A 25453-nucleotide genomic window follows, 5' to 3' on the forward strand; every position below is an offset into this window, starting at 1 on the left:
TAGCTATGCACGAATGAGATCCCAGTATTAGAATATCGTCCGCGTATATAATAACTTTTATTTCGGGATTGTTTGTTATAGTATCCACTGGTGGATTGGGAAAATCGGCTAGGAATATGTTATACAGGAAAGGGCCTAATAAAGACCCCTGGGGCACACCTGCGCCAACGTCTCTTATCATAGAATTATGTGTATATTCACTTACGTAAAATGCACGGTCTTTTAAGTAGCTGAGCAACATTTTGCATAAATGTTTATCAAAGTTAAAATATCGATACATTTTAAATATAATACCTTCGACCCAGGCTGTGTCGAAAGCTTTTTCCAGATCAAGACTTACTAGAATGGTTGCTTGACGACGGTTTAGATTACTGCATACAAAGTCAGAGAGCAGTGTTAATGCATGATTCGTCGAGTGGTATGGCCGAAAGCCAAATTGATGGTCTTTTATAATATTGCGCTCTTCCATGTGTTCTTTAATTTTTTCAAGTATTAAATCTTCTAGAAGTTTACTTATATTTGAAAGAAGGGATATTGGGCGGTAGCTAAAGACTGAATCAGGGTTAGAGTTTGGTTTTGGCACACAGATTACCTTTGAAGTTTTCCATTGTGTCGGAAAATATCCTAAATTAAGCGAATGGTTGAAAAGGAGAGCTAAAAATTTCCAGAAATCATTCGTTGTTTTCCTGAGTAGGAAATTTGAGATTCCGTCATCACCACAACTCTTTTTATTATTCTTTGATTGTAGGATTGTACAAATTTTCTTAGCATTTACAAATGTATGTCGCTGTTCAGATTCGATATCATTAAGTTCACCGTCCGCTGTAATGGCGTTTGAAAAATGTACTATCGGCTCGCTATAGTTAGTTAGTTCTGCCACACTGTTTTGAACGAAGCCTGAAAAGCTTTCCTCTCCCATGTGTTGGTTTTGAAGGTGTATTTTATCAAACGCATAAGCTAATGCATTTACTTTGTGAAAATTATCTGTTAGGACAATATTGTTACTGTGATTGTTGCTCCTTTGATCTGCATAAGGACAGTCAATATCAATGTTTTGTCGATTAATTATCAAGTCTGGAATTTCTGACTTTTTTTTTAGTCCACATAGCCCTTTTATTTTGCTGTATGTTTTGTTGTTCATACGTATTTTGGCAAAATAGTTTGCCCAATATCTGTCTTCATGTATCCGAATTCGATCTTCTATTATTTTATTGAGATTGCGAATGATAGCCATAAGAGTGTTTTTGGGCTGAGGATCCACGCATCTTGAGGCGGCGCGGCGTAAGCGCTTCTTTTCAGATATTAGTTTAAGTATTTCTGTAGGGAGGTCTATCAAACCACGGTTGCGTACTTTCACTTTTGGAATAGCTCCTGAATTTAGGGCTGAATCAATGGCTTTGTTAAGATTTATAATGCAATTGTCAATCTCATTTCGAGATGCATTACAATTGATTGGTAAGAAGTTTGATCTAAGGTTGTTTAGAAGAACATTGTTAAAGTGTTTAAAATCAGTTTTTTCATAATTGAAGTACTCGGTTGGCTGGCAATCAAGTATATTATGTTCTGATTCTATTATCAGTTCTACTGCACTATGATCTGATTAAAATTCGTGTGTTTTTAGACAGTTCATGTATCCATTTGTCTCATCAAAATAAATTCCAGCAAAGGGTGTCACTAAAAAGATATCTAAGTATGAAGCCGTGTGCTTAGTTACTCTAGTGGGATGCTTTGTTGGTATTAAGCTTAAAATGAGGCATAGTTGAAGCCAGTTGTTCAGTATTCTTCCGTTGTTATTTGTCAGGGAATCCCCCCAATTGGGATGCCGAGCATTAAGATCTCCACCAATAATTATTTTGCTTGTGCTAAGAGACTCCAATACTAAATTAAGGTCACTTACATGAAGTAAGTCTGATGGACGATTGTATAAAGATACTATTGAGATTTCTTCATCGTTTTCGAAAAAGATTTTTATTGCCACTTTTTCCAAATGGATGGTATCAGCAGTTTTGATCAATTCATATTTATATTTTTCCCTTATACAAATCGCGGTCGCAGTACTACTTGTGGACTTTCTATTCCTTACATGTTTGGCGTTATCTACTTGAGTGATAAAACTATAACCTTTGAAGTTAAATATATGCTTTGGGTTCAGCCGATGTTCAGCTAAAAGTACTATGTCTGGATTATGTTTTTTCAAAAAGAGGTTAAAGAAATGTCTTTTGTGCTTAGATATTAATGAGTTCACGTTTATGAACATGCATTTTAATTTTTTACTGCCCATGATTTAGTCTTAACTCTGTTAAAAGGCCAAAGAGAGCTATTGATTTTTCATCATCATTATTCAACTCTTTGTAGGTTTTTGAAAAACTTGCTATTTTTTTCATGCAATCAGAAATATTGCTACCGAATAGTCGAACACATTCACTATTAACACTTTCAAAAGGTTTTTCCCCTGATGTTATATTTGGTTTGCTGTTGCTCCTTTTTAAAGAACGTTTAGTGTCGTCACCACGCGTAACTAAGGCATACGAAGCTGTCAACTTACCCGGTGTAAGACTACGTGTAGTCCCTATGTTTAAAGTGCATTTGTTATTGTTGTTATTGTAACGAATTTGCTTGTAAATCCTCTTATTTGCAATCCTCTGCTAAGTTCGAATCACTAAACTGTTAAATAAATAACTCCAATATTGAATGATGGAAAAATGGCCTTTATTAAGTACTTCACAATAACACTCAAACTGTGCAACGAATAGCTTAATAACCAAACTGATATCTTAAAGGAAACTGACTTTCAAAATAATAGTGCTATTGCTCGCTAGATATCGTCTTACTCGTAACTGCTTGACAATTCAAATCAAACTGAATACTTCTTACTCGCTGGCGCCGCTTTTATAGTTTACGCTGCATACTTCTAGGCTCTTCGATTTCCAGAAGTTACTAGTTGTTTCGGCTACAAAATCGCCAGCCACAACTACGTGCACAAATTATTGCTCTCTCTTGTGACAACTCAGATAAGGTATATGCATGTGTTTGTAGTTTACAGTCTCCCGCACACACATAAGCGTATAAGTAAATTCATCGGTGTGTGACATCTCATCTCTTGCTGCCTTGTATGTAAATGTTGCTCGTCGGAATGTGTACATATGTGTAGACGCAATTATTTATTCGTTTATGTAGATACATAATGATTGAATTATTGATGTGCATTCACGTCACTGCTTAGATCGGCTTAGAGCTGGCAGCACTCCTTAGTTTTGCTAATATTCGTAACACTGCCCTCCACCTAAGTCTGATCGTCCCGATCAGACAAATCTCTCGATCTAAACGCTGCTATCATCGCCAAATGTACCACTCTTCTACTCCGTGGTTTCCCAATGGTTTGTATGCGGTAGATGGAATTACTGATCTTCTTCACAACCTTGTACGGGCCTTCCCAAATGCACCGAATTTTGGCTGGAACACCTTTCCGCCGGTGAGGGTTGTTTAACAGTACCAAATCTCCCTCCAAGAACCCTTCCGAATTATTGTTCTCATTGTACCTGCGTTTGATCTTACTACTCATTATCCTTAGTCGTTTCCTCACACTCTGTTGTTTGACCAATGAACTACTTCGCAGAGCTTGCGCTTGACGGATTGGCTTGACAATATCGTTCCGCCGTTTCCCAACAGAAGTGCGCGATGGCTTGAAACCACCCTTGCATGCTTCCTGCAAAATTCTTGCAGTTGTTTTAGTGCGTCCATTAGGGTTTGTCAATGCCGGTGTTTTTGTCGCAGGTACTTTTGATTTCGCTTTGTTTGGCCCATTCGTTTCATCGACCTTTACCTTTGACTTTCGTGGCCTTTGTCGACTTTTCTCCACCAGTACTCGATTACTGCTGAAACCTCTTTCCAGACTGAAGTTAATTGGCACATCCTGGTTCTTATAAAGCATCACCCTTTCCTGCATATCGATCTTGATGTCATGGTCAACCAAGAAGTCCACTCCCAATATGACTTCATCAACGATCTCCGCCACAACGAATTTGTGTAAAACCATGACCTTCCCAATCAGTACTTCACATATCACTTCTCCCTGGACTTGGTTATACTCGCCTGTGACCGTACGCAACCTTGCTCCAGGTAACGGTTTAACTCTCCTGTTGACTAATTCAGATCGAATCAAGGAATGAGATGCGCCCGTATCTACAGTCAGTACACGCTCCTTGCCATCGACATTGCCTCTGACGGTAAGACTGCTCGATTTTCTACCAATTTGCAACACAGATATCACAGGACATTCAACAGCCGGGGCAAGTTTTCGTTCTTTACTTTCGACACGCTCTTGCTCATTTCCGCCAGCTTTGCGTTTACGGCCACCCACATTGTTGGAACTATTAGGACCAAGATCGCAATGACGTGCAATGTGACCTGGGTTGCCGCACTTGAAACATTTAATAACTGCGGCATTCTTCTGTTGAGATCCCTTTAGTGCTTCCAAAATTGTGTCTACCAACTCTGGCCTTTCTACTTCCACACGGCGTGCTTTGAAGACTGGCTTACACAAAAGCGACGCTGTTTCCTGAATCAGAGCATGCGATACCGTTTCTGCGAATGTGGGTTTTGGGTTTGCATATGTCGCTCGTTTCGTTTCTACGTCCCGTATGCCGTTTATAAAACTCTGGATTTTTACCCTCTCGGTGTATTCCATAGGTGCGTCCGCATTTGCGAGATGAGCCAACCTTTCAACATCTGAAGCAAATACCTGCAATGTCTCATTTGCTTTTTGGTAGCGGTTTTGCAACTCAATTTGGAATATCTGTTTTCTATGCTCGCTTCCATAACGGCGTTCTACAGCAGCCATCAATGCGTCATAACTGTTCCGTTCGTACTCTGGAATAGTCTGTAAGATTTCGGCAGCTGGTCCTTTCAATGCTACGAAGAGCGCGGCAACTTTATCTTCCACATTCCAGTTGTTCACTGCTGCGGTCTTCTCAAACTGTAGCTTAAAGACCTGGAAAGGAACAGAACCGTCAAAGGATGGTGTTTTTACCTTTGGATTACTCGCTGAAACTGCTGGACGATTTAATTGTAACTGCTCCATACGACCCTTCAAATCATCGACTTCTGCCTGAAATTGAGCGATTTTTGCATCCTGCGCTTCCAGCTTTGATGTTACCCTTGCTTCCTGTGCTTCTAACTGTGAAGACATTTGTGCCACCTGTAATGATAAGCGCTCTTCTTGTTCTTCCATCTTTGATGTTATGCGTGTCTCCTGCGATTCCAGTTGGGATGCCATATATGTCTTCTGTTCGTCCAATTGCGTTTCCATCTTGGATGTTATACGGGTTTCCTGCGACTCCAGTTGGGATACCAAATATGTCTTCTGTTCTTCAAGTTGTGCTTCAATCTTCGATGTTAGTCGGTTCTCCTGCGATTCCATATATGTTTGCTGTTCTGCCAGTTGAGATGACACTGTCGATGTTTGAGCAGATATTGCAGCTAAAATCATGTTCAAGTCTGTACTGGTAACCGTCTGCGATGTTTCGTTTTTCTCTTCAATTTTTGTTGTCTCCTCGCTATCAAGATGAAAGACATGCTCTTCCACATCAATTCCTTCTGCTTCCATTGCCTCTCGTAGCCGGGCCTGAAGTTCAAGTTTAACGCCGCTTGTATTCAATCCACGGGTCTCCAACTCCTTCTTTAGTTGCTGGATCTTCAATTCAATGAACTTTGCCATGTCCAAGTTGTATTCCCAATCTTCGGAATTTATTCAACAATTCCTCTTCTGACACCAATTGTAACGAATTTGCTTGTAAATCCTCTTATTTGCAATCCTCTGCTAAGTTCGAATCACTAAACTGTTGAATAAATAACTCCAATATTGAATGATGGAAAAATGGCCTTTATTAAGTACTTCACAATAACACTCAAACTGTGCAACGAATAGCTTAATAACCAAACTGATATCTTAAAGGAAACTGACTTTCAAAATAATAGTGCTATTGCTCGCTAGATATCGTCTTACTCGTAACTGCTTGACAATTCAAATCAAACTGAATACTTCTTACTCGCTGGCGCCGCTTTTATAGTTTACGCTGCATACTTCTAGGCTCTTCGATTTCCAGAAGTTACTAGTTGTTTCGGCTACAAAATCGCCAGCCACAACTACGTGCACAAATTATTGCTCTCTCTTGTGACAACTCAGATAAGGTATATGCATGTGTTTGTAGTTTACAGTCTCCCGCACACACATAAGCGTATAAGTAAATTCATCGGTGTGTGACATCTCACCTCTTGCTGCCTTGTATGTAAATGTTGCTCGTTGGAATGTGTACATATGTGTAGACGCAATTATTTATTCGTTTATGTAGATACATAATGATTGAATTATTGATGTGCATTCACGTCACTGCTTAGATCGGCTTAGAGCTGGCAGCACTCCTTAGTTTTGCTAATATTCGTAACATTATTATTATTGTTATTGCGCTCATTCATTCGTTTGATTATTTCTAATCGTTTTGGACAATTTAAATAATTAGCCGTGTGGCCCTCTTTGTTACAATTTACACAACCAACTGGGATTCTTATTTTCTTAACTAATTGGCCTGTCTCATTATCGGTATATACGTGCTCCTTATTGTTATGTTCTTTTTGGGGTATTTTACATTCACCAGGGCTATGAGTATCAATACATTTGACACATCGATATGGCAGGTAACAATTACTAGCTACATGTGCAAAACGCTGGCAGTTCTTGCATTGCGATGGTAGCAGTGGTTTTAGTTTTTCAAAATCTACCTTACAATTCAGAATATACTTAATATTATAAAAATCAGCTAGCTTAGAATTATGACTAAGTTGGATTAACCAATTTCCATTTTTAAATTTAGATAATTTAACTATTTCAATTTCGAGCTTAAGGTCACTTAAATAAGCAATTATTTCTTCGCGTTCATAGACGTTAGCCAATTTTTTTATTATGATAGAGTATGGCTTTTCCTCATTGGGAGTAAAAGTATAGAAGTTGACTTTCTCGGCAACCAGAAAGGTCTTAATCTCTTTAAAGTCTTTTAAGACGCATGAACTTACATATATGAGTTACATTTTTGTTAATAATATTAAAGACAAAGTTTTTGTGGTTAAGTAATTTTTGTAAATTTTTTGACATTTCCTTTTGATTTATGTTATAACAAATAATTACAGGTGGATTCTCCTTAGTTTTTTTCTTGTCACGCATTGGTGCTTGTTTTGTCTGCTTGGGTATTGTTTTTGGAGGAGCTCCCGAAACCTGTTTATGGTTCTCTGTATTTTGCAGAGCGGGGAAGTTTGCTTCTGTTTCATTTTCTGCTTCATTTTCATTGATATTTACTTCGGACATCGTAACATCATTGTGTTCTTTATTAGGATTTGTTTTTTTCTTTAGTTGTTCATTTTCTTCTTTAAGTGCAGCTTTTTCATAGCTAAGTTGTGATATTATGCTTTTAAGTTCAGCGATCTGCTCGGTAAGTGATTGCAGTAATGCCATCATTGATTGCTTACTCTCAATTTCGTCAACATCGTCACCGACATTGCGACGTAAGTCGGTTTGGTCATCTCTTTGCTCTCTCCGTCTTTTTATTAGGTACTCTGCTTTTGCATTGTTTTTAGCTCCAGAGTTACCACTAGCATTGTTGTTGTCTGTTTGCACCTGTTTAAGGTCACCTTGTCGTTCACTTTGTATGCTTTTTGCACACATCATATTGTCTGTTTTTTGAGTTAAAGTTTCTTTAGTTAAATTTGTATAATGTTTATTTGAGTAATCTTCCAATATTCCAAATGGATTATTGCTATTGTCTTTTTCACTCATAGTGATTTTATTCACATCTAACTAGGATTTAAATGTGTTTTACAAAATTTCAATGTTTTTTTTTATTTTTTTATTTGTATTTTTACACTATTTGCTTAGGCACACGTCCGTTCTCAATCACCACTCTATTCAAACTCTGACTTCTTTTATGTCTTCTTTGTTAAGACTCCTATGCGGAAATCCTGCCGAGTCCATCATTTTTCCTGATGTGTTCAGCATACATAAAGAGCAGAAATACCACGCTGAATTTTAGTCTCCTTTGCTTTTAGAATGAGAACTAGACGTGCTGTCTTCCATGTGGTTGGGAAGATTCATGCTTTGGGGTATTTTTTGTACAAGTTCAACAAAAGCTATGGGAAGTTATTTGCAGTTTAGGATTGTATGGTATACCTACATTTCATGCTGTGAAGGCGTCTTAACACTGGGAAGATCTGCGTTAGTTGTCACAATTTCGAACTTAATACTGTAACAGGATCAACTAGTATCTATCTAGACTAAATGCTGATATTCCCAATTAATTTTCCGTACGACATCACTGCAATCGACGCATCTATAGCAACTTCAGACAAACTAAACGCTTTTCAAATCAAATGAAACGTTTTTAATTTCAAATTATTTATTAGTTTATGAGACCTACAAGTTTGAACCTTGTTTTCACATCTAAGAACTATTGTGCTCAAAAGTGTACTGTGGTAGCTTTGTATATCGACTGTCAACTCAAAAATGCCCTATCTCAGAAAACTTTTGATAAACAACCTGTTTGACATTTTATTTTTAAAAACACGTAATTCAGACATTTATTTAAAAATGCCTTTTTCAGAGCATAAGTTCAATTAATTTTGACGAGAGACAGATTGCAGAAAAATTAAAAAATAGTGTGACGAATTTTGGGAATCTCCTGATAATTATGCACTTTCTGCTAATGTTCGAATCTCTGAACTGTCGAATAAATAACTCCAATATTCAGTATTGCAAAAAGGTCTTAATTTGGGCTAGTTCGGGAGTAGTACAATTATACATCAATATCAAGTACTTCACAAAAGCGTGTTTTAATCAAACTGATTACTGATTACTCAGCTTGTGCTGCTTTTATACTCTGCGTTATCTCGTTCGCCAACTACCCTAAGGTCTAGTCGTTACACGATCATGTGTTTTAGGATAGCTGCACCTCATGCTTCGTTACCCAAATCGAGGGTAACAGCTTAAACTCTTACCTATCCAGATTCAACCCCGACATACAAAACATATGTCCTGCTTGTAATGTGTCCCCACATGACACCAACCATCTATTTAACTGTAATGTGGAACCAACTCCTCTAACACCCCTCTCATTATGGTCCACCCCTCTTGGAACAGCAAGTTTCCTTGAACTCCCGTTAAAGAATATTGATGACAATTTGTGATCGGTTGCACCTATTGGATGGGGCGAAGCACTGCTACAACAACAACAACATTATTCGTTACCCAGATATATACATGTATATTTGTAGTTTATGCTTTTCTTCTAGCCATATGCGTGTGTATGAGTGAGTAACTACTTCTTCTCTTAGCTGATGAATACATATGTGTATGTGAGATATTCTTCGTCACCTTCTATGTACGTAAGTGTTGCTTGCCTTAATGTGTACATGTATATAAGAGCGGCTGCTTGCTGTTTTTGTTGTTGTCATTATTTACTAACAGCATATTGATACTAATATTAGCCACAATAGTAACAATATTATAAAATACTATAAGCATAAATGTTTGGAAATTACTTTAGTGTGGCTATGGAACATTATAAATAAATAAATACTTGGCGAAATTTACCTCCGAGGAGATCAAGGCCGAGCTTCTTTTCCCATTTGCGGCGTGCTCGTTTTAATTTTAACTACAAATTGGCGGAACTGGACCTACATGTCTCGTGCCGACTCCGAACGGCATCTGCAAGGCAGATGAATTTTTTTGAGAAACTTTTCATGTTAGAAATACAATAACATTAATTGAAAAAAACTTTAAAAAATGTTTGATGCTAATTTGCGCTGGAGTTGAACCCCGGAACCTCCGTGTGGTAGGCGGAACACGCTACCACCACACCACTGCGGCCGTACCAAAATAGTTTCATTTGAAATGAAAAAAGGTTCAGTTTATTGGAATTTTAATTTGACTTGAAAATTCCACACCTCCACTTTGGTTCGACCTCATTTAAAAGTATCTTCGTTCTTGTTTGAACATGGACGCTAGACAGGAGAAAGCACTGCCACAGTAACAAAAAAAAAACACCGCAATATGTTGTGAAAGTTGTTGGCCGCGTCATAATGAACATTTTGCAAGATGTGGCGTTTGTAAATATAAGAACAGCACTTCAGACTTATGGCGCTAGTATCGCTCGATCTACCGGGCTTCATAGAAACACGTGCAATCTACTATCTATATGGAAAGTTCATTGTGACGCGGCCATGAGTTTGGATCATATAAGGGGCAGAGTTGTTCGAGACTAGGTGATGCGGTATGGCAACGCCCTAAAGACAATCCAACTGATGCAAAACGTCTTATGCATTTAAGCTTTAACTATTAACATATGACCATATATGTAATATTTCTATATCACTACTACCATAGCGGAACGATACAAGGTGGCAGCATGGGGCAGCTGATTATAAACTTTTTTATTTGATTTGATACATCAACTTCCGGCGCAGTACGATTTTGACATTTGTCCATCGAATTTACAAAAACAAAGTACATTGCATTTATATTTATGTTTGTAGGTATGTAACCATGCTGCCACCTTGCATCGTTCCGCCATGACTACTACTGAACTGTGAAGCCTGTCAAACATTACAGTACAGATATACAACGAGAGAAGGGGACAAAATCTCAAGGCTGTCGTTAAATTTTTGTAAAAAAGGCGCTTAAATATATGTATATTTCAACAAGCCGTCTTGTTTTTATCAATATTAATGTACAATATTTCGTTCTCCAAATGAAAAAGTAAGGTTTTGTTTTCTATTAGTATTATACAATTTTTATTGTTCTAAGAACTCCGAAGAATAGCATTTCCGATTTCTGCTGATTGCGCAGATATACGTATGTAAATGAGCCCTTAGTGATCAAAAAAAAGAAAATAATGCCAACTGACAACTACGAATATATGTATAAGTATATTTTTATACATGTATATTTGAATTTCTTTCATTTGAAAAATATGAATTCTTCGCTTTGTTTTTTTTTTACTATTTATGTAAATAATGTGCTTTGTATTGCTGCAGCCCATATTTAAATAATAAATACATCAAGCCTTGTATTGTATTTGTTGGCCTTTTAATTGTTTAATCGACTAAACTGAGATTTTATAACAATTAGTATGCAGAAGTTGGGTAAAGGGGATAGTGACCCGTTTGGCCCCTTTAATACTTTTTTTTACACACGCTACTACAATTCACTAACACTAACAAGGCCCGCGCATGCACAGAACATACGTTTGCACAGTTTTAGCAAATAATGATTGACAGAAAATTTGCACATTAGGAAGATAGGAAGGTATTGATATAGAAGTATTATATATATGCATATGACCATGTGTAATAAATGTAAATAAGTGGTCACACTGTCGTTAAATTTTTATTTGTAAAATTATTTGGAAAATTGTAAACGAAGATTATTTGCTGTCGATTGCTGGCTGGTGCTACTAATTAATTGTGCATTGAGCGAAAAGTTTAGTAGACATCAGAAGCCACACTACTGCCGCACATATTTCACACTTGTTGTCGAATTAATAAATTTGTAAAAAAAATCTGCCAATTTGGGTACATGCAACTCTAAGAAAAATTATAATACAACCTTAAATCTTCTGAGAAGGTCATTTTTTTCTATAAAGTATTTAGAGATTTATTGGCAAAGCGGCTTACACTTACATATATTTGGTTTGTATTTTGAGTACGCAGTAATATTTATCTTCTGGTTTTTTATTGAAAAATTCTTTAATCGTTTTTCCCTATTAGGGTAATCGTAGTGGTTCTGGGTAAATTTTTTTCTTTAACGGGAACTCCAGTAAACGATTAGCAGAATTGAAAGTAGTCATCGCTGAAGCACGATTGGTTCATATAAACCCGTGCCTCTGGGACCTAATATTTTCGAACATTTTGGCCTACAAGCGCTGTAGGGCCATATCTCCGGAAACCTTCCTTATATTATATATTATTTCTAATTGCTGTTTTTATGTATATGTCCCTTTTTCGCTCTTATTTGCACTCTAAGACCGTGTGCGAGTTGACCTAAATTGCTACAAAAAACCTAAATCACTGGAAACTGTCGGCAAGGCAGTGCAATTTACCAAATTTAGAATTTTTTGGAGCATACTTTTCAACCTGAATTGAAATGTCAAATTAGTTATTTGAGGCATTGTGGTATTGTTTGTATAAACAAAAGGCATGATTGTATTGTTTGACAAACAACAATTAGTTGTCAAATGAACTCGCACAGTTTTAGCAGTTTTTTCCTAAATTGTTGCAGTGCTGGAAAGTTCCAGTGGAATATTAATTTAGGTACCTAAAATTTAGGTCAACTCGCACCCAGCCTAAATCTAAATAAAATTTTGATTCGTGCTATTAGCGAGCTTTGGATATTATTAGTCGTAGTACTTTTGTTTTGCTATATTTTATTAAAATAATTTGTTAAAAATAAACGATTGTGAGCACACAAAGAAATCTATTTGTACTATGGCACTATTGTGAATATTTGATTATAACTAACACTGCATTACCGGCTAATATTCACCAGATGGCAGCGCAAGTAAGTTATAGATTTTTCATTGATGGAACAGCTAATTTCTGTTGATATTTGCTATTTGTTGCGCAAGACGCGCACGGGTCCAGCTCGTTTTCTTTTAATTTGTATCTCCAAATTAAGGCAATTTCTTTCCCACTAATTTTTATTATATGTATATTTCTTGTTACTGGTAGCCGAACCTGGCGGATACGAATGAATACACTTTTCCATAGGTTTTCTTAATTTACGTTTTGAACAGAAAACTTTCGATATTGGCTTATGACTCGCAAGATATATTATTTATTCTTCTTTTGTGGGGAAGATCAATGAAGTCAATTCTTAAGTAATTCATGTCACGTTCTTTTGAGAAAATCTGTATTGATTTGGAAATAGCACAAATATTATAAAACTAGGTAATCCTGCATCGACCAATGCATTTAACTGGTATCCTAAAAATTTAATTTTCTGTGGAAGTTGCGGTGCGATTTGACACTTTCAGTCTGTAAGTAAGGACTTTGTTCCTTTGCTCTCCTTCGTCAGAAATTTTGGGATCAAATAACATGAGGGCCACCTATTCTGCATTAAAATACACAAATGGAGAGTGATCCTTACAATCATCTAATAGACCAACAGAGATCGTGAGAGACCAAAGTATTGCTTGGGGGCCAAGTATGCCATGAAATGTCCACATAATAAGAAAATCATTTAACAATAAATGACCTTGGCCATCTACCAGGCATGACTTCTGAAACCTCGGGTGCTAAATTCTACTTAACTTTCATTCATTGCTTCCACCAAACACCAAATTTAGTTTCGAAATCAATGCTGTGTTGGCCAGAAATAATAACAGCGGAAGGAAATGACATACAGCCGACAACCCGACTTGTACCAAAAACAATAGCCGAAGGAATATTGGTCGATCTGGTGAAAGGAGAGTACCAAAATCCCGCCTTTTGTGAGCCCGTAAGGCCACTCCAAACAAATCGGCTATAGAATCTGGGCTTGAGCCAAAGGTAATCTGAACTCCCACACTATATAGGAGGAAGTGATCGTAGCACTAAGTCTAATTTCACCATCGACACAGATGGCGTGATAGTCAAAGTCACAGCACCAAATGCTAGCTAGCATATTCCAGCTTACCTGATTTTAACCTAATAGAAAGCGGATGTACTTCTCAATAAACCATGCATAAAAATCGATTTGGTGTTTTGCATACAAACAACGCGGAGCTATCAAGATATATTTTAGAACATTTTGTTCTGAATCAAACTATCTGGAACTATAAATTTCCGGATGGAAGGGGTCAAAGCTTATGCCTCCGCTGCAAGGAACCCGGACACAAACTCAAGGAGTCCCACCAAAGACGTCAAATGGCGTTTATGCTTGGCAACAGAACTGCTATTCTCGGAACGGTGCGCGGTTTATAAGGGTCACGATAGCCATGCCAATAGTTGTACTGATTGTACAACCAATAAAGCATAGATTTTGCAATTACTATCGAGAAATATAAACACAAAGAATACCACTCTGGAACTTTGGCTCTTTGTTTCCCGCACCGATCTATGCAATAAGGAAAGTAATTGGAATCACAGAAGCTCGATCATATTTAGAACACGGCCCGAGAAATAGACGGAGCGGTAGTCTTCGGAGGCGACTTCAACTGAAAGGCAATTGAGTGGGGACAACTAACGGCCTGAAAGTCACCGTCATAACTTCAGGCTGCGAAAGAGCATTTCTAGAGCTATAGAAGAGGTGAAAGTGCTTGAAAACTTTCTTCGTAGCGATCACCAATACAACTCATTCCTGGTAATGCCACAAGAAGCACCGAGGGTTTACACATTTAGAAGCACCCGCAGATGGAACGTGTCGGAATTAAACAGTGCAGCGCTATTTGCTGCCATCGACACATATCCGCTAAGCAGTTGGACCTCGTCAAACCTGGAGAGCTTGGGCGTAAAACAGGTATTCAACAAACTTATGTCTGTGCGAAAATTATTTTACTGGTTGAAAAAATGTATAACAAATAGAATACAAAGCTGTATATGCTTCAGAAGAGTACACAAGAAGACCAGGCGCTTGGGAGAAGATATTTTCCAAGCAGAGTCATATAAAGACGAGGAAAAAATAGTTAAAGACCAATATCAAGAAAATCAAGAAGTAAAAATGGAAGCAGCTTCGATAAGATAACTACCGTGAAGGAAAATATAATAAAGAACTCTTTCCTGCTAACGAAATGAGGATTAATTGTGAAGTCGAGACGAGCACACCCAAAGAGCATCCAATAGTTAACACAGAATAGTTAAAATTTGCAGCAGGATCAGAAAGCATACCAGCGGAAGCCATTACGAGAATTGGCAAAATGCATCCAGAGATCTTATTGGATATGCATAAAATTTGATTACGGAATGAATTTTTCCCACATATGTAATAATTAACAGCCAATCTTGATTGGCAAGGATAAAGGGGACCCAAACTCGTCATAAGCATCCCTGGTAATATGTATGCCGACAGATGTTGAAATTGTTTAAGAGGCTTCTGACCACGCGTTGCAATCGCCACACAGTAAGCAGGAGGTCTTTCACCGAGGGTCCATAGCTTCCGGCTTTGAAAATTCACCAAAGGGGCAATCGAAGATGTTGATTGTAGTTAAGATGTAGCATCGCAAGCTAACTTCCCCAAAATGTCGTAAAATATTCAAATTCACCGCTGAGAAAATTAACATACGATCGGTACTTTTGGTCTGCCAACCAAAAGTCTCACAATCAGTTACGTTATTTTTTTAATCACATCATGAAGTAGTATCAAACGAATGTGTTTCGAATTTTTCAAAATAATAATTAAGTACAGAAAACAATTTATCCACAACGATTTGCATTTAAGGGGCTCATTGAAATTTTCTGTCAAAGTCAAAGTCTCAGTTTACAGTTCCATGAAAATCAGCTATGTTTCCCTTTTTCTGTGATATCAGTTTTATTATTTTAAAAAGACAAAAGACAAAGTTTCAATTTTTTTATATTCAAGTGCAAATCATAATACATACCTAAGATTATATTAAATGTTCAAAGAATTTTTTATTGTCCCCTTAATGGATAAATTTTGAAATAAAATTATTTCAGTGCTACAATATTTTTGAAAAGTTGTTTTTTTTGTCAATTTGTTAGTGTAAAATTGAATATCATACCGAAATGCCTTGGCTTTATTTGGAAGTGCTTTTTCTTTGCTCTTTCATATGATATTCAGGCACTTTCATATGAATCAAATTTATATGTGACGGCATATGGGAGTACTATGAGAATTTTTTTATATTCTTCAGGGCAAAGCAAAAACAAAACTGCAAAAAGTGTAAATGTTTTGAAATGCTCTGGACAAAAGCATTGCACCTCTTTATCATTTGATGCTATATATAGTATACAATCAGCACACCCTACAGACTCATGCTGTCTAAACATAGGTTTGCCTATATTTAAAAACTGAGCATTGCTTCCCCTCTTCACTCTCTTGACAATCCCTTACTCCATTTATCTTCCACTCCTACTCCAACTACCCACTCACTCATACCCACACTCCCATTTCCATTCAAGCCGTTTTTGAGTTTTGGCGAGACTAACGCATAGCAGAACCTACATTTATATATATAAAAAACGCAAAGCGCGATAACCTCCGAAAAGATGACGAGGTTCCCTTCCAGCTTGCATTTGTGGGACACTGACACCGAACGGCATCTGCAAGGCCGTTGAGTTTTCACTGAAAAACTTTTAATACAGAAGTACACTCAACATGCTTGCAAAATCATTGCCGAGGAGCGACCCTGCTTAGAAAAATTTTTTTCTAATTGAAAAAACTTGTTTCTGAATTTTTGATGTTACTTTGCGCGTGGCTTGAACACAGGATCTTCGGTGTGGTAGGCACACTACCACCACTCCATGACGAATTACTTGACGAATTGGCAAGTAACTGCTATCACTTCCATTATACTATATACTTTTCTACTACAATTTATGCTGAAGTGAATTGAATTATTTATTTTCAATTCAGGGGTATCAACTCTCTGCTGCTAAATTCTGTACAAAGCTCTAGAAATTTGAGTCATGGCTGAATCAATTCGCGCAGAGCTAAAATGTGAATACTAGCAATACTTTTATAGAGATTATATTCCTTTAAAATACGAACTTCTAAATAACAGCAATTATATAAGTTATTACTATAAATTTAAATAGCTTTCACGTCAGTCAACGCTAATCGTATTTGTTGTAATTTGGCTTGATGCAAAACTTTGTAATACTGCGTCAAGCATAAATGCAATGCTTTACGATAGCTTAATACATAAACATTTCTTATTTGTATGCAAAAATACAAAATTTAATCATTAAATTTACGCCTTCACTGCAAAAAGATGATGTTTCGTTGTTCGTGCGATTCGTACAAATTGCATTCCAAACAATAGACTTAAGACACGAACTTGATTCATTTTTTTTTAACTTTGTACCTACAACCATTAAATACTTATGCATACAAACACATATAAACTGTGGATCATTTTACGCGATTATAATTTTTTTTATTGTTCTCATTTACAGAATGATGCCCATCATCGGTCAATACACAATATCTGATGTAGCAAAAATCTCTTCGTTATTACATGAACGCTATGGTCGTATTGTGCGATTTAGTGGTCTCATCGGACGACCGGATTTGCTATTCATCTATGATGCAGATGAAATCGAAAAGGTATTTTTAGTTCATTTCATCACGGCCTAAATAAAATTGTAAAAAACGACTAAAATATTGAAGTCTTAAACGAGTGGTAAAAACGACTAAAATATTGAAGTCTTAAAGGAGTAGTTAGCTGAGCCTAACTCGACTTGTCTTTGGTTGGCTTTCTTAATCGTAATGAAGTACTTAAATATATACAAATATGTATATATATATACGTATATTATGGAAGAGGTAAATGTTTTTATACAAATGAGAAAGTATATGAAAGAAGCAGAATATTTTATATTTAGTTGTTATATTTTTAGTTGGTTGTACAGGTATAAAGGATTCGAGATAAATATTGTTACGAATTTTGGGGAGTTCCTGATAATTATTATGCACCTTCTGCTAACGTTCGAATTGCTGAACTTTCGAATAAATAACTTCAATATTCAGTATTGCAAAATGGTCTTTATTAAGACTACTTTGGGGGTAGTACTTCACAATTATACTTCACTAATAGCGTTTTTAAATCCAACTGATTCATTATCGCTTGCATCGGCTGCTTTTATACTCCCAGTTAGAGCCGTTCACCTATTTCTCCCAATGTCTAGATGTTTCACAAACATGCCTTCTAGAAGAGTTGTATATCATCCTTGGTTATTTAGCTATGTACATGTATACATATGTATCTGTAGTTTATGTGTTTCTTCTAGCCATATGCATGTGTATGTGTGAATAACAACTACTCCGCTTAGCTGCCGGCTACATATGTTTATGTGAAATAATCTTTCTACTTCAAGCTGCTGGTTATGTGTATGGAATATTCTTCGATGTTTTGTACATAAGTCTGGCTGCTTGCTTTAATGTGTACATGTACATAAGTGTGGCTGCTTGCTGTTTTTGTTGTTGTGATTATGATGCTAATATATGCCACAATATAGATAAAGATAAATATATCTTATAAAGATATACATATATATATCAAAATCATCAGGATCAAAAAAAAAAAATTGATTAAGCCATGTCTGTCCGTCTGTCCATCCATTAACACGATAACTTGAGCAAATATTAAGATATCTTCACCAAATTCGGTATTCGGGCTTACCTGGAACCAGAATAGGTTGGTATTGCAAATTAACGAAATCGGACGATAACCCCACACTATTTCGATATCTCAAATTTAGAAAAATAGAAAAAATGAGATAACTCAAAAACGAATAGCGCTGAATTGGTTTTATGACTCAAAATATAAATTCCAAAAAATTGTTTGAATATGGGCATGGCACCACCGAAAGAAGAAGAAATTTTGGAAGTTTAACAAGCCGTTAATGATATTACATTGAAATTTGGCAGAGACATTATCTTTGCTAAATTATATAGACTGAGTGAAGATAATCAAATTCGGTTAAAGACCACGCCCGCTTTTCCTAAAGGTCTAGCCTTAACAAAGTTTGTAATGACTCTATGGTGTTTAAATACATTTCACTAATATTCTATCAACAACAGCGTTTCAAGTGCACAGAGAGGTATATAATGTTTGGTTTCACCCGAACTTAGACTTTTTTACTTGTTTTTAATATTATTAGCAGCATAAATAAACAGATTTTTCGATGGGCCAACTCTGGAGCAGGCCATGTATAATTGGCCCTGGGTGAAACATGAGCTGGTAAGATCGACTGCTGCTACAGCTTAAGACTGCCGTTGAGCTTTATTGTGGGACATTGTGAAAGCCAATATAATAGGAAATTGGAGGCGTTCAAAATGGAAAGGCATGTCCATCGGTATCAATGTAATCCTTGGTATGAAAACTTTGTTGTTTTCGAAACTTCTCGATAGAATCATTGCTTCAATGACATTCGGTAAAAGTTTTTTGATGATAAGCCTTGTCCCATTATATATGCGCGGAGGATCGGAGGGTGGAGCCGTGTGTAGAAGTCCACGAAAATGGGGAAAGCTTCTGACCGCCATTCCCCTGGGAATGGCCAGGGCGATTCTTTTGCATGCGGTTCAAGCAGCTCACTACTGCCGGTCGCTTGCGGCCACTCTGACATAATCGGTTTAAGGGCTAGCCGGGGAGATCTCATCGGCAGCTTCTGTACACTTCTAGGTGCGGCTGCAAGCGGGCGTCTGTCTTGGAGCAAGCGGCTCGCTATATAAACGTGCAAGTAATATTTTCACCCCCGATGAGCGGGTTGTGCGCTGGGCTTGGGACCCGCTACGTAAAACCATACTCCAATGAAATATAACAACAAGCCTCGGATAAATACACTCTTTATTGATGACGACTATGGCAAACGTTTGAAGGACAATGAATTGAGGGCATGCACCTGGAACGTCCACTCCCTGAATGGGATTGGTGCAGATGCCCGGCTGATTGATGTCCTCGTCAAAGCAAAATCTGACATCACCGCCATCCAAGAAATGCGTTGGACGAAGCAAGGAAAAAATAATATTAAAAATTGTGACATCTATTGGAGTGGCCATACGATTAAATGCAGTCTCGGCGTCGGATTCGTGGTGTGAGAACAATTTTTTAATATATCATTAATCTGCACCCATTTGCCGACAGAGGAGAAAGACGATGAGGTGAAAGAGACTTTTTATGGACAATTAGAACGCACATATCATGATATAAAAGTCGGTCTTGGCGACTTTAACGCCAGGGTGGGCAAAGAAGGTGTTTTTGGCCCTACAGTCGGAAAGTACAGCCTTCACAATGAAACTTCTCCTAACGGACTGAGGCTGATTGACTTTGCCGGTGCTCGAAACATGGTCATATCCAGCACCAGGTTCATGCATAAAAAATTACATCAAGCTACATGGCTGTGTCCTGATCGAAATACTCGCAATCAGATCGATCACGTTGTGATAGACGGACGGCATGCCTCCAGTGTTTTAGATGTGCGCACGATCCGAGGGCCTAACATCGACTCGGACCATTATCTCGTTGCAGCCAAAATACACACCCGACTCAGCACGGCCAAAAACCGAGGAACAAAAAACACAAGGAAAGCTAGACGTCGAAAAGCTTCAATCACAACAGATTGCCAATGGTTTCGCAACTCGACTCTCACACCTGCTCTCTGAGAGCACAACTCAGCCTGAATACAGGAGCAGTGGGAGCATATCTCCAAAGCACTTCGTACTGCCGCTTAGGAAAAAATTGGTTACCGGCGGCCACGAAAAAACAACTGGTACGATGAAGAATGCCGCGTTGCAACCGAAAGAAAAGACGCTGCCTACAGGGCTACGTTAAAAGCGAGCACAACACGAGGAGTGTGTGAACGCTATCGTGAGTTGAAAAGGGAAGCGAGAAGCCCTTTCAGATAGAAAAAAGCAGAAGCAGAACGGCGTGAGTGCGAAGAGCTTGAGCTGATAGCCACCAGGAATAACGCCCGAAAATTTTACCAAAAAATACGGCGACAGACGAAAGGTTTTTGAGACCGCGGCAAACTCCTGTAGGAATGAAAACGTCGACCTTGTAACTGATGTCTAGAGAGTGCTTAGATTATGGAGGGAACACTTCTCTGCTCTCCTAAATGGAGGCAGCGGTTCACCGCGCAGAAATGACGAACCCGATCCCGCAATCAATGATGATGGAATGTGTGTCCCCCGCCCGATTATGACGAAGTTAGAATAGCAATAACCAGATTGAAAAACAACAAGGCCGTGAGCGCTTATGGATTGCCTGCGGAACTATTCAAGTACGGCGGCGAGGAGTTGGTAAGCCGCATGCAGCAGCTTCTTCACAAAATATGGGCGGACGAGTGCATGCCCGACGATTGGAATTTAAGTGTTCTTTGCCCAGTCCACAAGAAGGGGGATACTGCAAAATGCACCAACTATCGTGGAATCAGCCTTCTTAATATCGCATATAAGGTCCTTTCAAGTGTATTGTGCGAAAGATTGAAGCCCACTGTGAACCCGCTGATTGGACCTTATCAGTGCGGCTTCAGACCTGGTAAATCTACCATCGACCAGTTTTTCACAATGCGCCGAATCTTGGAAAAAACCCGTGAAAAGAGAATCGACACACATCACCTCTTCGTCGACTTTAAAGCCGCCTTCGACAGCACGAAAAGGAGCTGCCTATATGCCGCTATGTCTGAATTTGGTTTCCCCGCAAAACTTATACGGCTGTGCAAAATGACGTTGAGCAACACCATCAGCTCAGTCAGAATTGGGAAGGACCTCTCCGAGCCGTTCGAAACTAAACGAGGTTTCAGACAGGGTGACCCCCTATCGTGCGATTTCTTTAATTTGATGCTGGAGAAAATTATACTAGCTGCAGAACTTAACCGCACTGGAACAATATACTATAAAAGCGTGCAATTACTGGCATATGCTGATGATATTGATATCATCGGCCTAAACACCCGCGCTGTTAGTTCTGCTTACTCCAAACTGGAAAAAGAAGCGGAAATGATGTGTTTGATGGTGAATGAGGACAAAACGAAGTACCTGCGGTCATCGAGCAAAGAGTGAGCGCATACGTGCCTTACCAACCATGCTACTGTTGGCAGCCATAATTTCGAAATAGTAAAGGTCTTCGTTTATTTGGGAACCAGCATCAACACTAGCAACAACATCAGCACTGAAATCCAGTGAAGAATCAATCTTGCCAAAAAAGTCCTCTCTCGGCGAATGAAAATCATACTCTACAAGTCACTTACCGTACCCGTCCTGGTATATGGGGCAGAAACATTAACCATGACAACAACAGATGAAGCGGCTTTGGGAGCGTTCGAGAGAAAAGTTCTTCGAAAGATTTATGAACCTCTACGCGTTGGCGATGGCGAGTACCGAAGACGATTTAATGATGAGCTGTACGAGCTATATGCAAACATCCACATATTCCAGCGAATTAAAACGCAGCGGCTGCGCTGGCTAGGCCATGTTATGCGAATGAAAGATGATGCTCCGGCCAAGAAAGTGTTTCTATCGGAACCCGCCTATGGAAGCAGAGGTAGAGGGCGGCCCCCACTCCATTGGAAGGACCAGGTGGAAAACGATCTAAACTCCATTGGTGTGACCAATTGGCGCCGATTGGCGTAGCGAAGGAGCGACTGGAGCACCTTGTTGGACGGCCATATCCGTTTAAACGGTTAAGCGCCAATTAAGTAGGGAAGATTCAAATTACGAAGCGTAATTATTAGGGACCCAAGGAACCAAAGTGTTAAGAACCCCAACCAGAAAAACACAGCTTGGGATTCTCCCACGACTCTGTTACTGGATTGATAAGTTGTCTCTGTCCCTGGAAGTTTTTCTTGGATTTCGGCATTAATGACATTAACATTTTCTTTTTTAGATGACCAAATTGTCATTCATAGTATGTATATTTAGATTCAAATTTTGGAAACACATTAGCTAGAAGAAGCTTCAAGTAATGTCATAAGTTCGCGAAAATTTGGAGGAAATGAAATGAAATCTTGTGGTGAAGAAATAGGAATTTCCCCATAACCGATTCCATGAAATTGTTTTGCAAAAGCTTCTATTGTAGTGCCTCCGCTCAAATAGGCATCCATTTATGTGCATAATGCACATATTTTTTGTTTACTGATTTATAGTGATGGTAGATTAAGTGACGATTCCATATCAGGTACTGTTCACTGAACTGCTGAATTTGCACAATTTTATTTGTTTGCTTTTTACATACAGAGTATGATGAAAAAGAGAGGACTGTAGAGTCATGACGGATATTCTGACTGGACACTGTCTTCTGGCGTTACATGCCTTTAAATTAGGCTTGGTCAGTGATAGCAGATGTAGAAAGTGCGGGTTGGAGGAGGAAAGGATCGAGCATCTGTGCTCGTGCCCTGCAGTTGCCAGGCTAAGTCTCCAGCTGTTGGGAGTGATAAAGCTGTCAGATCTCAGTTTAACAAAAATATACGAACTGCGGCAGGTTACTAAACGTACAAAAGCAATAATAGCCAAACCCAACTCTGCAGTCAAACTTTAGTTGTTAAAATAACCTAAGCTTGTACGGCAGCCATAGTTCTGACAAATCACATTTTTAGGTAAGGCTCTTCGGTTGCTTTTACTCAATTCCACATTTTACTATAGATGTTAGGACTTAATGTCATATAGCTCCTTACCAATTTTCATTACTGTACCTGTAGTAAACCAGAGATATTGCATATAAAATATTCCATTTGAATGGGAGGTGCCACGCCCCTTCTACCTCCCCCCACAATTTCTTGGTGTTGTTAGGAATTTACCTCGTGTAACTCTTTACTGAATTTCAATGTTCTAGCAGGCATACTTCCAGAATTATACAGTATCAAAAATTCCATTTGTATGGGTAATGCCACGCCCATTCATGTATCCTTGGAAGGGTCTAGTGGGTGATTCCCATAAACAAATGAGCCAAGTTCCCGCATTAAGGAATTGTTGTATTTGTAATCGAATTTAAAAAAAAAAAGTTTGATGACGTAGCGCTTTTGAAGTTTTTCGATTTATTACATTTCTCTCATATTTCGCTACCAGTGTTCGGAGTATTTAAAACTGTTACCAGAGTAAACAACTACGGCGGAGTAAAAATAAAAATTTTCGGAGTATATTTTTTCTTCCTTTTTGAAAGCGGGCGAACAACCAACATCAAATTGATTTGGTGTCTTGGCAATCCCTTCAATTGTGTGTTTCCATGTAATGTTTCTCAGCAAAAAGTTATCTGCCTTATCAGATGCACACGGAGTCGGCCTAAAACGTGTAGGATGACCAAATAATGCTACCATTAGCACACCACATTCTGGAAGAAAAGTGGGCTCTATCTCCCCGGATATTTATGGCAAAAAATATTATTATTATTTTCGGGTTATCATACACATTTCATGCTCTTTTAATGACAGAAGGCTACAAGACCGGGGCAGATTCCTGTAGGAATGATAATGGTGACCTGACGTACAGAGTGTGGGGGAAGACGAAGCCGATACCCCAATCGCCGATGATGAAAAACACGCTCCGGCATCAAACTTTGGCGAAGTGAGAATGGCAATATAACGGCTAAGAAATCACAAGGTGCCAAGTAATGACGGGATACCCGCCGGGCTGCTCAAACATGGAGGCGAAGAGTTGGTATAAGATACAGAAGCAAAAAAAGTGGGGCTTGCAGTGCTTGGGTGTTTCCCATGAACCAATAAACAGATCCCGCATTAAAAAATGAGAGAGCAAAAAAATTATAGTTGGCTGGGAAATAAATTTTCTTGGCGTGACGTCACGCTTTTGACAACATGTTTTATTGCTGACTCAGTGTTCAGACTTTATTCCAATCGGAGTATTTTGCTCCGCTCTTACCTCCTACTACAACTAGAGTTGAAAACTAAATAGTATTACTACCTAATATCTTTTGGTTGAAGTTTTCATTATATACATACGTATGAAAAGCTGATTGCTTACAAGTGACGATTGGATGAAATGAAGTGAATTCATTGTTCGTGTCTTAAGACATGTTTGTTCACATTTTGCTTACAGTTTTTGTTTTTTTTTTATACTCAGTTGAGCAGAGCTCACAGAGATTATTAAGTTTGATTGGATAACGGTTGGTTGTACAGGTATAAAGGAATCAAGATAGATATAGACTTCCATATATCAAAATCATCAGGATCGAAAAAAAATTTGATTGAGCCATGTCCGTCCGTCCGTCCGTCCGTCCGTTAACACGATAACTTGAGTAAATTTTGAGGTATCTTGATGAAATTTAGTATGTAGGTTCCTGAGCACTCATCTCAGATCGCTATTTAAAATGAACGATATCGGACCATAACCACTCCCACTTTTTCGATATCGAAAATTTCGAAAGACCGAAAGTGCGATAATTCATTACCAAAGATGGATAAAGCGATGAAACTTGGTAGGTGAGTTGAACTTATGGCGCAAAATTGAAAATTAGTAAAATTTTGGACAATGGGCGTGCCACCGCCCACTTTTAAAAGAAGGTAATTTAAAAGTTTTGGAAGCTGTAATTTTTCAGTCGTTGAAGATATCATGATGAAATTTGGCAGGAACATTACTCTTATTACTGTATGTATTCCTAACAAAAATTAGCAAAACCGGAGAATGACCACGCCCACTTAAAAAAAAAATGTTTTTTTAAGTCAAATTTTAACCAAAAAATTAATAACTTTACAGTATATAAGTAAATTATGTCAACATTCAACTACAGTAATGACATGGTGTAACAAA

General features: G+C 38.2%; 1 protein-coding gene across 7 annotated transcripts in view; it reads left to right on the forward strand.

The window, feature by feature from the left end:
- Window positions 1–25453, forward strand: part of Cyp301a1 (Probable cytochrome P450 301a1, mitochondrial) — a 101032-nt gene that overhangs the window by 21016 nt on the left and 54563 nt on the right. For all 7 annotated transcript variants that reach the window (XM_067773835.1, XM_067773831.1, XM_067773830.1 and 4 more), the window contains one exon: window positions 17152–17302. In XM_067773835.1, coding sequence (XP_067629936.1) covers window positions 17152–17302 — 151 coding nt within the window. The remainder of the gene's footprint in view (window positions 1–17151; window positions 17303–25453) is intronic.

The sequence above is a fragment of the Eurosta solidaginis genome, chromosome 3 (genome assembly GCF_040869045.1).
Source record: "Eurosta solidaginis isolate ZX-2024a chromosome 3, ASM4086904v1, whole genome shotgun sequence".
NCBI lineage: Eukaryota > Metazoa > Arthropoda > Insecta > Diptera > Tephritidae > Eurosta > Eurosta solidaginis.